The 14,035-nt window shown below is 39.9% G+C and overlaps 1 protein-coding gene across 10 annotated transcripts in view; it reads left to right on the top strand.

The window, feature by feature from the left end:
- The window catches only part of PRKAG2 (protein kinase AMP-activated non-catalytic subunit gamma 2), a 290,028-nt gene that overhangs the window by 183,681 nt on the left and 92,312 nt on the right, over positions 1-14,035 (top strand). For 8 of the 10 annotated variants that reach the window (XR_011139516.1, XM_068934205.1, XM_068934204.1 and 5 more), the window contains one exon: positions 251-344. Coding sequence is in view for 9 of the 10 variants with exons in the window: in XM_068934205.1 (XP_068790306.1) it covers positions 251-344 (94 nt within the window). In the remaining variant the exon portion in view is untranslated. Of the gene's footprint in view, positions 1-241; positions 345-8,453; positions 8,530-14,035 lie in introns of those variants that run through there. The other 2 variants (XM_068934212.1, XM_068934210.1) reach the window with 2 other exon arrangements.

Genomic DNA, 14,035 nt, shown 5'->3' with positions numbered 1-14,035 from the left:
AGTGAGTCGAGTGTAAGAGGCAGCGCACACCCAGCCGTGTGTGTGTGTGTGTATGTGTGAGGCCGAGGGGCAGCCGCCGCCGCCGCCCGCCCTCCTCCCTCCCTCCCCTCAGCGCTCGGCGGGAAGGGCGCCAGCCGCCCCCTCAGCGCGGCCACTCCCCTCCGCCACGCCGGGCTGCTCGGATGCCGCCGCGGGGCCGCTGAGTCCGCGCCTGGATGCTCATCTCCTTCTCCTCTCTTCCCTCCCGCAGGCGGCGGCGGCAGCGGCGGCGGCGGCTCCGGCTCCCTCTCAGCCCCCGGCCGCCTCCGAAGGGATGCTGGAGAAACTAGAGCTCGAAGATGAAGGTAAAAAGCGAAAGGGGGATGTGTGGAGGGGGCGGTGGGTAGGGGCCCCCCACCCACCCTGCGGGCAGAGGCTGGGCCAGCCCGCGGGGGAAGGGAGCGGAGCAGCCGGCCCGCCCTGACCTTGCGGGGCGCCTCGCAGCCCGCCCCCGCCACGAGCCTTTTGTCGCGGCCAGCCCGCTCGCGCCCTGCCCCGCGCCTCGGGGCGGCTCACGCATACCCGCTCCTCCCGCTCGGGCCGTGCGTGGTTTGCAGCCCGCGGTTCCGGCGAGCGGGGGTCGGCGGCGTTAAGGGGGCAGACGGCATCCCCTCCTTCCCCCCCCCCCCTTCCCCCTTTAAAACGCTCTTTCCCCTCTAATACCGCTGCGTTACCAAATATAGTCTCTGAGGACTAGACGTAAGCAGTGAAAGCTCTTTGAACTAAAGCTGCTGTCCCATATGGGATATACGTCCATCGGTTTACAATGGGCAGCCATACACAAAATTTTCCTTTGCCGGCCTCTTTTTTTTTTTTTTTTATGGTGTTCTTAGCTGTCTTATTAAACTGCGCACGGATTGTGTGCTGTTCCTGATAGAGGAACTCCAGGCAAGTTTACGTATCATGCAGCTGCTAAACTATATCTTGGGAAAGCATTAATGCTTTTCACCGACTTGAACAAAGCATTCACTTAACCTCCTAAAAAGATCTGTGCTGAATATCGTGAGCTCTCATTTTTAGAAAGGATTAGATTGGTGCATGCACTGGTGGACATGTAGATAATCTCTATGCTCAGTATTGTAAAGCGGCTAAAACTTCCTGGGATGCGTTTTAATGTAGTTGTTAACTGATCTTGTAAAATGTAGGACAAATATTTAAGGAAAACTTTGAAAATAGTAGGCTGAGTCATTCTGTGAAAAGAAGTGTCTCAGCCAGTGTGCTAATAAGCCAGCTTTTTGGTTACTGTCACGCTTTTTGCAGTTGGTAGGACTGGTCTGACAAAATAACAGCTTTATTCTGGAGTGTGACTGTGTGCGTGAAAAAAGACTCTCTTAACTAGACCCCTTAAGATTTTTTTTTTTTAGAAGTCCAGGCAAAGTTTGAGTTGCAGAGTAATGAAATACTTGCACCTTTGCAAGTATTTCAAATATGGATGAATGTGAATAAATATGGATATTTGCAAGGAATTTGTTACTAACTTTTAGTTATTCTTCTCATGCTGTTTAACTTTTTTTTAGTTACACTTTGATTTTCTGCCTACTCTAGATGCTTAAACTGCAGAGCTAGTTTATATATGTCTGTGTCTATAAATCTGGTTACTTCTAGAGAGTACATTCTAAAAACCTGCTGACTCACTAACAGCTAAGCCATTTTAAAAACTATTTTAAACATCTTAGAAATTGCTGTATCTGAAAAGGATGTCTAGTTTAAAACCCCTCCGTCCTGAAACACCTTTGCCATTTTAACATTAATGTAATGTAGTTATTGTTTGGAGATAACGTGATTAGGCTGAATATCCATACGTCTCTAAATCATTGCAGTAAGATAGATAACCTGACTTGTTTTATTCAGGAAGTTTGGTGGTTGCTCGTTTTCAAACTTCTGATTAACTTTAGTGTCTCTGAATTCTTTTAACTTTAAAGCTAAGCCTTTGCCTGAGGATACTCGGGCTGGTTTGGGGAGAGCAGCTCAGGGATCTGTCAAAAGAGATTGCTTAATAGCAAACCTGTGACCAGTTCAAAATAGTATGTGAACTTGGAAAGGAATTAGTCACCTCACTAGCCTTCCAGGTTAGACGAAAAACTAGTTTTATGCCTAATTCTGAAGCTAGATGGAAAGGATGTCTAATGCAATATTCAGAGGGTAGGATGTAAATAGCATCTAAAAACCTGAATATTGGACCAAAACTTGCTGTCCAGAATGTTATATGAGGAGTCCTGTAGAAGGAGAATGGTAGGAAATTGAGATGCAGAGGGAAATGCAGCAGCTAAGTTGCAGTACCTGTTTTATGACCTAAATTTTTACACTGGTTGCTGTAGTTGCATTTGTGCTAATATTGGGGGTGGGGGAATAAAATGAGATCTGACAGCGCTCGCTATTTTTGTTGAATGGCAAGTAGTAAGTACTCAGAGGTTAGGTAGCTTCTTTGAAATCTTGATTACGTTTCGTTAAGTGGCTGCAGCCACACTGATGATTTGTCAGATTCCAAGTGGGATCTCCGCAGTGATACCTGAAATTATAAGTTAGATGAGAAATTTGAAACTTGTTTTGAAACTGCTTTTCTGACTGCCTCTACTTCTAAATATTTCACCTTTCTAGCTTTCAAGTTTCTGAATCCACCAACAGTTGATAACTATCTTGTGTATCAAGTTATGCTGCAGTTCTTTTGAAACAGACAGCTTAATAAAAAGAGCTAAAAAGTGAGGCTCAATGTGTGTAGAGAATGCCTTCCAATATGCTAAAATGGATTTTTGCTTGTCATTCTCCTCAAAGGTTACACAAATGAGAATGTGAAAGCGCAGAAGGCATTCATTTAATTTGAATTCTAATGAAGAGGGTTAAGTTGAAAAAGTAGTACAAAAAAGACTTACACTCTGAGTAGTACTGTAATGAATATACAGAGTCTGGCTTGATGAGATGATTTCTAAGTAAAATGTCAGCTCAAGGAGAATGTTTTTTCCCCTGGTCTAAACACTCTGTACCTAATTAGTGTGGACAGTATTGTACATGCTGTTACGCTCCCAGGAAGAAGTGCTGGTCTTCCTCTTTCTTGTTTAAAACATGTTTACTTCATGTATCTGACTGGGTTCTTTGGGATCAGCCTAACTTTTTATTGATTGGTTACTAGTCCTCTTCTCTTGTATTGGCTTGATAATACTGTTCTCATGTGATGTGTAAGCGCAGATCCTGCTGAAATGATGTTTAACAAAGCCTCAGCTGCACTACAACTGAAGTAAGAGAGGCTGTAGGCTAATACGTGCACAGAGGGGAAGGACTGGCTAGGCCAGTGGATATTTATTTTATTTAGGATTCCCTAAAGGACCTTTTCCTAACAGTAGTCAGAGCAGAAAAATCAAAACAACAACAAAAAAACCCTTCAAGGATATTCTGTTTAAAATGAACAAAGCTTATTAGGTAAAATACAGTGAACTCATCCTGTTCAGTGTTCCTTGGGGGTGGGAATGACCTACCTAATTGTTCTCTAATGCTGTGAAAGCTACCTCTTGATGGGAGAGGAGTTTCTCATTATAGCCAGAAATAGATCATCAGTGCGGAGACACCTCGTCTAGTAAACGTATATAAGCTATCACAAGTTGCTTGTGCGATGATGTTTTATATTGAGGTCGAACAAGCAAACACTAGAGCTGGTTTTTGCTTCTGATCAACATCACGAGTAGTTCTGGGTTTTATTTTATGGAGAATAAGATGAGTTTGGAAGGGAGCAAGGACAAATTATTCTGAAGATCTAACAGGAAAAAAAGGCTTTAGTTAGCTATTTACACTGATAAAGCTTTAATTTGTTAAGCTGGAATTGCAGAAATGATTGTGTTACAACAGCTACCTTGCTATAAGAGTGGAGACTGGGTTAGAGTAGCAAACCCCTTCCTGTCGATTGTACGGATTTAATTGGTATAGTTTTAGCATGTTATTTTGGAAACTAGTTTTATTGCAGTGTTGGCTCATATCCATGTCTGCCACCCATCCATTTGCTCAATTTGGCAATAACGTAGTAGCTACGGATGAAGCAGAACTAACTCCTTTTCTTTGTCATCTGCTAGCCTAAGGAGTCTTTACAAGCTGTTTTATGCAGACGGAGTGAAGTTAATTGCATGTTTCTCTGGTGCTCAAGTCCTAGTCTAGGAAAAAGAATTCTGCAAACTGCATTCAACAGTTGTAGCATTCGCATCACGGGACTGACGCGCTGGCTGTTGAATGTTCTACTTCTCTGGATTGTTGCACGAAGTAGCATTTAGACAGTTATATGACTAATAGTTTATGTTAGAATGGAATCTCCCATAGCAATGCTCTGGCCTTCATCTCATTTTCTTCTTTTGTATCATCCATCTCCTGTGTCATATGCTTGTTTCTGACTGTCTCTTGAAACAGACTTTTGCCAGTAATTACATCTCTTCTTAACTAATTGTTGCGTCTGGAGTAATTCCATCCCCCCCCCGCCCCTTGACAGATTTTCTAGAAACTAGTGTTTTGTTTTGTTTTGTTTTTTTAAACTTTCCCTATCTGCCAGCCTCCCACCGTCAAATGATTTTCTGAATTAAGGTATGGAAAACAGCGATTATGTTTGGGTGAAAAATAGTTATGAGAATTTAGTAATAAGGTGCACACCAGATTTTTGTTTGGCTGAAGGACCAAGCATTTAGGTTAGGAAATACTAAAATTAAGGTATTTTTTTTGCAACTGTAATTCACTTCTAATAAGCATTCGATATGCAGTTGTTAGAGCTGGAGCTCTGTGAAGTAGAGATGCAGTGTTTTGTACACGAGATGTTCTTTGGGTATTAGGATCTGCAGTGATGGAGGATACCTTACATTACCGTTTCTGCAGTAGATGTGAATCCTAAGTGGACATGGCAAGATACCACTAAGCAGAGGTAATAGTTTTGGTATTGAGAGACGTCATGCTGTCTGAGAGGTGAAGATTATTTCCTTTTCTTGCATTAGGATCCCTCTGTGGTGTCAGAAGCAGCACAATAGGATTTTCTTTAGAAGCTGCTATTACTCTTAGGTGCTTTTTTCTTTTTTTGTGGGTATCTGGTGTGAACTAATACTGAACGCTTGTATCTGACATTGTATTCAACCACTGCTCCTACTCTTTTTACTCAGTTTTTATTTTTGTCGTTTTGCAACAAAACATATCAAAGGGATGAGGGACTTTCCTGTGATATACTTCCCAGAGTTGTTAAGAACAATGCATCTGGGGCATTCGAATTCCCAGCTTTATTGGTTTATGCAAGAAATTATGATCTAATGCCTTCCTGTCATAGGCAACTTCGTGTCCTTTCTCTACCGTTTTAATATATCGTGACGTCATAGAAGAATTTCTCATGGAAACGTCCATCTTCAAAGTTGAAAGATGGAAATTATGTTTAGAATTATATGCAAGTAAAAGTAGAAAGCTTTATTTGAGCAGTGAAAAAGAAGCTATCTGAAGTTTTGTTTCTTAGTTGAACACTGTTTGTCCATGAAATTTACACACAGATCATTACCTTGTGCAGGTAGTGCACGTTGTTCTCTTGGTTATTCCAGTTCTCGTTATCCAGCCAGTCCTAACTACTTCTGCTTCTACGGAAGATACCTCCATTATTCTTAATGTGATATTTAGTTTTAAAATGAGGAAAGCTTTACTTTGTCTTGATGAGGGAATATTCTGTTCCTAGCACCTAAAGAACCCAAAGTAGCAACCAGTCTTTCTCCAGAAACAAACTTTTTAGGGTTTATCCCTTTTGCAAGTGATGTTTTAGTGTCGCAGAAGATGCATCACTGTTGCAGAGGACATGCTCTGAAATTCTATGCTTCTGGTCTTGGGCATGCGGGAGCTTCCCCATGGGAGAGCTTCCCAGAACATCTTAACGTGGTCAAAACCATTAATCTTATTCTGAGAAACAATGAAACCATTTTCACGGTTTCATGGCTGAGGCTTCCTAAAAAAATTAGGGAAAAATGTCTGACGTGGAGACAGACCTTGAGTCCAGATGATTGCTCTGGCAAAGCTGCAGACAACTGAAAATAGAATCTTATAGGAAGTGTTGGAGCTGATTATGTAGTGTTGCACTTGCATGATTTGCAAGCAGCATCTTCCCAGTAAAAGCCATTATTAGCCAGCTGTCATCCATAAGGTATATTAAGACAACTTGGTATTCCCTAATAGTTGAAAGACATTACCGCTTCAGGTGTATGTATGTGTGGCCAAGATGAAATGTTATTTTACAGTAACCAACACTGGATGCTCTTGCTAGTGCTCTTGCTTTTCTCTGCATCAGATAAGGGCAACTGCCAGTTCCGCTAATAACTTCCATGTGGTACTTCCTTGACTTAAACCTGTTTGAGTTCATAGTGGGCTATCACAGTTGATAAGCAGCTGCTTGGCACAAGTTCAGAGGCTTTGGACAGTAACATCTCAATTTCCAAGTGTCCTGAGAATCCCTAGCATACTGATTTAGAGTATTTAGGTATAGAGGTTGCAGAGATGCACGTTTGGGTAATTATAGAGGTGGCAGATATGACAATATCAGTGTTGCCTTACAGCTGACTACCAGATACTGTTACTTGCCTGTAACTGCCTTGCTAAGGGTTAGCAGGATTGAGTAGGGCAGCTATCGAGTCTCTTCCTCGAGAAACTTTGTGTGATCTGCAACGTTCCATCTGGTAACCTCTCCGATGCCCTATGCATGTGGGGAGGACAGTATAGAAAGAGTAATATTATCATGTTGGCAGTTTGATAAACCTCAGCTGTTACATTTGGCTCTTCTGGTTAAGTCAGTGCTGTTGAAAAATCAGTGCTTTGGGGCATGACTGAGTACTAAATGAAGGTGACCTCGTTTAAACTGAAGTAATGCCAGTGTAACAAGAATGACAGCAGAATGTTTGCCTGTGCAAGTAGTATGGTAGGAGCAAGTTGGCCTGATCTAGCTGTTGCTAAACCATCATAAGAGATGTTCATGGTTACTAACCACCCACAGCAGATGCGACTGTCCTTTAAGATAGGACTCTTCCAATATGTGCTGTGTTTTGGATAATTGGAGGCTGGATTATCAGAATGCTTTGTCTGTGGGCCCTTCCTGTAAGATAGGTCACTTAACAGAAAGCAGTGCTGCTGTAAGAATTCTTTCCTTGGGTAGCACTAAGCTGCCAACAATTACTTTATTGATGTGAAGAATTTTGACTTCCAGAACTTAGAACTGTAGTAGCATAGCACGGGGTGGGGGGAGGAAGCAAGCCAAAACGTTTTACGATGGAAATGCTATGTTCCTTAAGTACAAGAGTTGATGGTACTGTTCCTCATAACAGTTCTTCACTATTGAAACAAAACTTACCTATCTGCACTGAAACTGTTTGCCTTTGGATACGTGTTGTGGAGGGTTGTGTCGTGGCCCTTCTTAGAGCGCGAGGGACTTACTAACGAAGCGAAGATCATGGAGTGTGGGTGAAAATCCTTCTGTGGAAGGGTTCCACTAGTGGTTACTATTAACGTATAGCCAAAGTAGTTGAGCAGGGTAAAGTTGCGTTTGACGTTTAGGTGCCCAGCTTGGCATCAAGAAGGAGCTTTGGAAAGCTTAAATAGCCCTGCACTTCTAAAAGCCAACCGTGTCTAACGTGTTTTCAGATGTGAATGTGATGTGGAAATCTTCAAGACAGGCTTTGAATTTTATGTGAATAAACTAAACTTTTTTTCTTTTTTGATTCCTTCCTTTCTGTTCAATTTTATATGAATTTTACTGTTTTATGGAAATCAAATTGGTGAAGAACTATTAGTTTACAGCATATGAAAACTTAAATTTTGCCATAGATAAATTTGGCAGCGTTTTGACTGTCAGACGATAAACCAATGGTTTTATTTTTGATATGGTTTAAAAATTTTTTTTAAACAAAGCTGATTTTTCCTTTTCTCTGTGTTTCGTGACTTAGCAGTTAGCTCTGACAGTGAGTGTTTTCAGAAACTGAATCAAACTTTCTTGCTTTCACCGTTCCCTTAAACTGCAATATTCTTTTTTCCTGCTAAGCAGTAAATTTTGAATTTGTTTGAATTTGTACTGATGTAAAAAGAAGATACTTGAGATGCTGGAAAAGTGAGCAAAGTGGAATAGGTGTAGAAGAGGGCTGTTCATGTGACCAGGGAAGTACAGAACTTAAGGTAGGAAGCTAAAAGGCTTTGCTCGTTTGGCGTAGTAGAAGGAAGGCCGAGAAGAGATATGACAACACTATATAAGTACATCCTGGAAGGGGCGAAAAGGAGGTAAACAGCAAGGAGGAAAATTAGCCAAAGAACAACATTGGCACAAGAACAAATGGGTATAAACTCTTCCTGTATAAGCTTTGAAATAGTATTCTAACTTCCAACCGAATTACTAGAAGAATGAGTTTGTAGAATAGACTTTTAACGCTTGGAATCGTTTTAAGGTGGAGCAGGATCGCCCTGTCAGAGGGATCACATGGTTCCCTGCAGTAGAAGGCTCTGAACAGCATAATGCAGAAGGTGAATGCTTGTCTTGTCTTTGTTTTACGTGTGTAGTTGCATGTTTATCTCCTGCCGTAGCCTTGCTTGAATTTCCTAGTATTCTTGATTTTAAAAAACAAAACAAAAAATCCACTTTGTACAATGTGGAGATCATGAGTTCAGAGGAAGATGAACTTTGAGGGAAATTACAATTAATTGTGATGTAGAGGATGGATCAATAGAATGTCTAAACTAGGATCCAGAAAGGTGTATATGAATGTACTGTGCTGAATATGCCTTGAATCTCACCTACTTTAGTTACAGGAATAGAATTATCAATTTTCTATAGCTTCGAGCAATACACTTGCCAATAGGTGGGTCTCTTAAGTGATGCATTGAAGCCAGATTCATAATCTGGCATTAAAATGTGCATACAGATTCACAAACTGTAAGAAGAAATAGCAATAATAGCTAGTCAGGAAATATTGACATGCATAGAAGGTGGAAGCAGAAGCTATATATGTATGTAGACGGAGTGGCTAGAGAAAAATAAACATGTAAGTATTAAAAGTAAATAATTAAAAATTATTAAAAGCTTAAAGTTAGGATGTTGTAAGTAGTTATTCATGCGAACAGTTGAAAAACTGAGAAATTCCTGAAACTCTCTCTCACAACATACTTCATTAGGTTGGATAAAATTGTTTCTCCAGCAAAACTAAAGATTAAATTTGATCTGAAGTTGTCAGTCTTATGCCTAAAAATTTGATTTCTTCTGTATAACGTTAGATATATGATGTTTTCAGGTTAGAATCTTAGTATACAGTGGAAAAAAATCTTTTAAAGATTAGATGCTTGCTCTGTTCAATAAGGATATGGCTGTGGCTTGTGAAGATGCATTCCTATTAAAAATGCTTGTGTTGTGGACAATATTTTGGTTAAGCTGTGTGTTTAGGTTTGGTTTAAAGTTATTTCCTCACAGAGTTTAATGCATATCTCTTTTTTAAAAGTGTGTTCATAGTATGTGTATGTGGTAGGAATTATGCTTACTTGAAAGGAACTGCACAATGTAGAATTTTTTTAACCCCTCTTCCCGTGTAGGCAGTATTTCTAAGGATGCAGGTTAGTTCATCCTTTCATTAAGCACTTACCTTAAATCTTCCTTGAACTCAGCCCTCCAGCATATGGTTCCTAATGTTAATGTTCACAGGCTTAATAACGTTTTTGGTTTCTTATGTTTTGTGGCCTGCGTCTCTCGATCTTGAAGAGCATGCCTACATTCCAGACGGGCGACATCTTAAATTAGAACTTTGTTTGGGATGCTTAGAGAAAAATCATGCTGCTTGTTGTCAAGGGAAGAACTTGAACATCTTTTAGAAAATTATTCAGGTTAACTCATTGTGGTGAAAATCATAGGAACCTTTTTAGGTTGCAGTCTAAAATTATCCCTTTATTCACAAAACCTCACTGATAAAGTTTTCTTCAAAATACAGATTGTGAACTATGACTGAAAATGTAAGTGGAGCAGGCTGTTTTAAAAGCCTTTAGTTGGACTTCTGATGCTGCTTGCCCGTTCCCCAGTTGTTTAGTCCCAAGGCAGTTCTTACTTGTAAATAAATGAGTCTGCCTGCCTGCCTGGACAAGAAATGGAGAGTTGCTATGATTAGCTCTGGAATGTGAAATTTCTTAAGATGCGCTTCACTTTTTGTCTGCCTCAGATCTCCCATAATCATTTATTTAACCACACAGCCAGTAGAGAGCTACAGTATAAAAGTGTTAATCTCTCAGCCCGTTTACCAGGACCCTTTAACTCCAAAAATGAGAAGCAAAATTCAGTGCAGGATTTTTAAGCATGTTGTGAATACAACGAAGATGGAATACAAATATTGAATCTTTTATTGTTTCAGGAAGCTATTTGTATTAGTTTTCTTTTATAAGTCTTGGGGGTATTACTAAAGTTCTGGGAATTGGAGATGTTTAAGCCTCAAAACCTAGAACTGTGGATCTTTTGAAGTATTCTCAGGTGCTAATTCCCAATTTTATTTTTCACTAAAGCAGGATGTACTCAGGCAGTTGCTGACAACATTTATCTTGTTCCAGGCTTAGGACCTTTAAGGAAGGAGACTGTGCAATATCCCAGGGCTGCCTAGTTCTGTTGTTTAGCCAACTTCAAGAGTGAGGAGTGGTTAACAGTTCTCCAACAGGTGTATGTTTTGTTTTGATTTTTTGTTTTGTTTTTAAAAAGCAAGGTACCTGCTTGCTTTCTTTTTTTTTTTTCTTTCCCTCTCTGTACTGTTTTGAATGGCGTTTGCTCTTCAACTCACCGTGTCACCCACCAGCAGCACAAATCACCTGAATAACAGGAGCTTAGTTCTTTCTCAGTTGTAGTGCTATTTAGTCACTCCCCTAATTCAGGTTCGTCCAGCTCTTTTCTCTTTCTGGTATTTTTTGGAAGATAATATTAGCTCCAAACCATTTATGAATTCAATTTGAAGATATCCTGAATCTTAATGTATTGCAGCTGCTTCTAGCTCCTATTGCAAACTCTTGAAAGCCTATTCTGTTCCTCTTTTGAAGATCACTGAAGAGAACGAATAAAATGAAGCACTGATCCTCTGATACTTCTTTTGGAACATCTTCCCTTGTGAAACGTCAAGCCACTGGTAAAAGTCGTTCAAGAGTAACTTAGAGAGAACTGCAACAAGACATGTGGTCATGCTGTGTTTTTTTGTCCTTGAAATATTTTTCTTTCTATGTTCCTCCAATAATTCTTGTACGTAGTAGCCAATGTCAGTCAAAATTCTTGGAAATGAAGGTTTCGGAAAACTCAATTCTGACAAGCTTTTTGAAAGTGGAAAGAGAGCATCCTTCTTTAAAACTCACCTGTGCAGAAGAGCTATAGTGTGAACTTGCAGTGTTCTGCACTAGCTGGTTCACATGAGACAGACATTGTAAATGCTCCAAATTTGAGAAGAATTTGATTTGGAGCTGTCATCATCTTGAACGCATCCAGTTTTGCAGACTTACTAAAAAGAGGCTTTAATAGTTTTGCTACGACTGGAAGTGCTTATTGTGCACCTGCATTGTGGTGATTCTGCCATATCTTTTTATGTGTATTCGTATCATCTTGCTTACAAATCTATATATCAAATGTATTGTCTTTTTTATTTTTCTTCCCTCTTCTTTCCTTCCACCCCCTCAAGGTAACTCTTTTACCTTGTTTGAGTTGAAAAAAAAACTCATTAAACCCAACTGTTTTTGACAAAACCAGATTGGCTTGCTTTCTTGCTTTCTATCACCTTCTCCTCTAGGCACTTACAAATACATTGGTTCTAACGGCTTGCTTCAACACATAAGAATACCTAGGAATTGGTTACTGTTCTTAGAATCTCTTGGCTTCTCCTTTTAAAGAAGGGTATCGTATTTTCTCCTTCATGAACCTGCTGAGTTCAGAGCTGGTTGTTATCAGCTACAGTGACTCCTGTCTGCATATGTAACAACTTGCTGTGTCTGCATCAAGCAACTCCTTGTGACAAGAGGGAGGGGGGAAAAAAAAAAAAATTCGAGTTACCTCAGTTATCCAAGGAGACTGAACAGTTATGCAAACTCTGGAATTCAGAAGACACATACAAAAACTTGTGTGCAGAAAGGTGTAGATGCAAGCGATCCTGAATTTTACATTTAAGTGTCTTAGGCAATTATGGTTATAGAACTGAAATGTCTAAGGTATTTTTTTTTTTTTTTTGCTTAAGCTCATCATCATTAGTAGAGGCAATTAACCTTTTTTCTGAAGACTGAAGCAATAAGACAGCGTAGGCTTACTTCTCCGTTTATTATTTACCTGTTAATGTACCTATTCTCCCCCCTTATTTCATGGACTTCTAGAACCTCTTCTTATTTGCAGGATGAATTACAATTTGCCGGGTATCGCTTAGTCTTTCTAATGTTATCCTTGCGTGTGCATGCATTTTTTCCTTTAAATCCTCTTCTTGCTATCATAAGTCATATATACTTATTGTAATATATAATTAGATTCATCTTAGATCACTGAAGAAGCTTCTGATACTGATCTCCAGATAGGCTTCCTATCATTTCTTTGTATCACAGTATCTTACTTTTGTAAACTTGATATGATCTTTTTTTAGCTGCTAGCTCATGCATTCCTTTAGATCAGGGATGGGAAATGTTCCGTCTGCAACTTCCATATCATATAGCCTGTGGCTGTATGAATAATGCTACTGTGGAAGTTTAGTGTGTGGTCTGCCAGGATATTTTAGAGTTCTTTTGTAGAAAGAAAAGAAAAGAAGAAGAAAAGATTTAAAGAAAAGATTTCTCATCTTTGTTGTCACACTCTCTTTATTGGTTCCTTACATTTAAAATCCTTTCCATCTCTCATGGAATAGTTAACTCCCATCACTTTCATCAAATTGCTTTCTACATATAGGACTTTAAACTATTTTTTTTCCTCTTAAAATGAAAAATAGTAATAGCTTTGCTTGCAGCAAAGCTGTTTCTGGTGTGTTCTAAAAACTTAATGATGATTTATCTCCTGCTGCGTACGGTAGGCACTTTTGTAACTATCTTCTCGCACCTTTTCCATCTTTTCTTGCCACTAGGTCTTATTCTATGAGTGCTTACTCCCCACCCCCCCCCCCCCCCCGCTTTCTCTTGATTAAACAGAAATTAGATGATACATCAAAACACCACTTCTTTTTCTCTGCTTAAATTATGCCAATATTCCTCTCCTACCAACTATGACGCTGATTATGCTTTTGGGATCTTGTTTCTTGTCCGCTATTTTCTATGCTCCTGCCTCTTGGATAGGCAGCTTAACAGACTGAAAAGTCATGCCCTCACACTGGTATTTTGTGACAAAATTGCGGTTTCCTGTTCACTTCTCCCAGTCCCTTAGTTCCCATGCTTTTCACTGGATATGGTGTGTAAATTTTACTTTGTCTGTTTATGCTTCAAACCTTTAAAAATCCTCCTTACATTGGCAAATTAGTTATCTTTCTCTTACAGAGAGTTGGTTGAAATAAAGCTGTTGCTGATGGTATCATCAGCACAGTATTGGATTCATTTTCAGTATTTGTTCCTGGCTATCCCTCAACTGGGAGTGTTGATAAAGTCCTACCTGTACATTTGATTCCTTGAACGTTGTTCTTAGAACGCTGTAATCGTCCTCTACCTTATGGCCCATCTAGGTAAGCCATCTGAGGCACCTCAAACATCAGGAGTCGTTCCAGGAGCTCTCAGATCTTGTCTCTTAAAACTGACTTTTTTCACTTTCTCCTTCAGATGCATCTCTTTCCTTTGGAAATGACTTTCTATTGGCTGTTGGTCACCTTGTAGAGACACTTCATCCTCTAAGGAGTAGCTTGTGGTTCTTGCTACTTAGTGCTGCTGCTGCTCTTGTGAGTTGGTTAGCTATATCCACTCTGGGTGTCTTTTTAGGTCAATTGGCGTTAGTGATAGACATTGGAACTGCTGTCTCCTACTTCCTGGAAGTTATAGGAGAAGCTATCAAGGATATTAAGGAACTCATGCA

The sequence above is a fragment of the Struthio camelus genome, chromosome 2 (assembly GCF_040807025.1).
Source record: "Struthio camelus isolate bStrCam1 chromosome 2, bStrCam1.hap1, whole genome shotgun sequence".
Taxonomy (NCBI): domain Eukaryota; kingdom Metazoa; phylum Chordata; class Aves; order Struthioniformes; family Struthionidae; genus Struthio; species Struthio camelus.
Note: the sequence above shows the minus strand (reverse complement) of the source record. Positions and strands in the feature narration are given on the sequence as shown.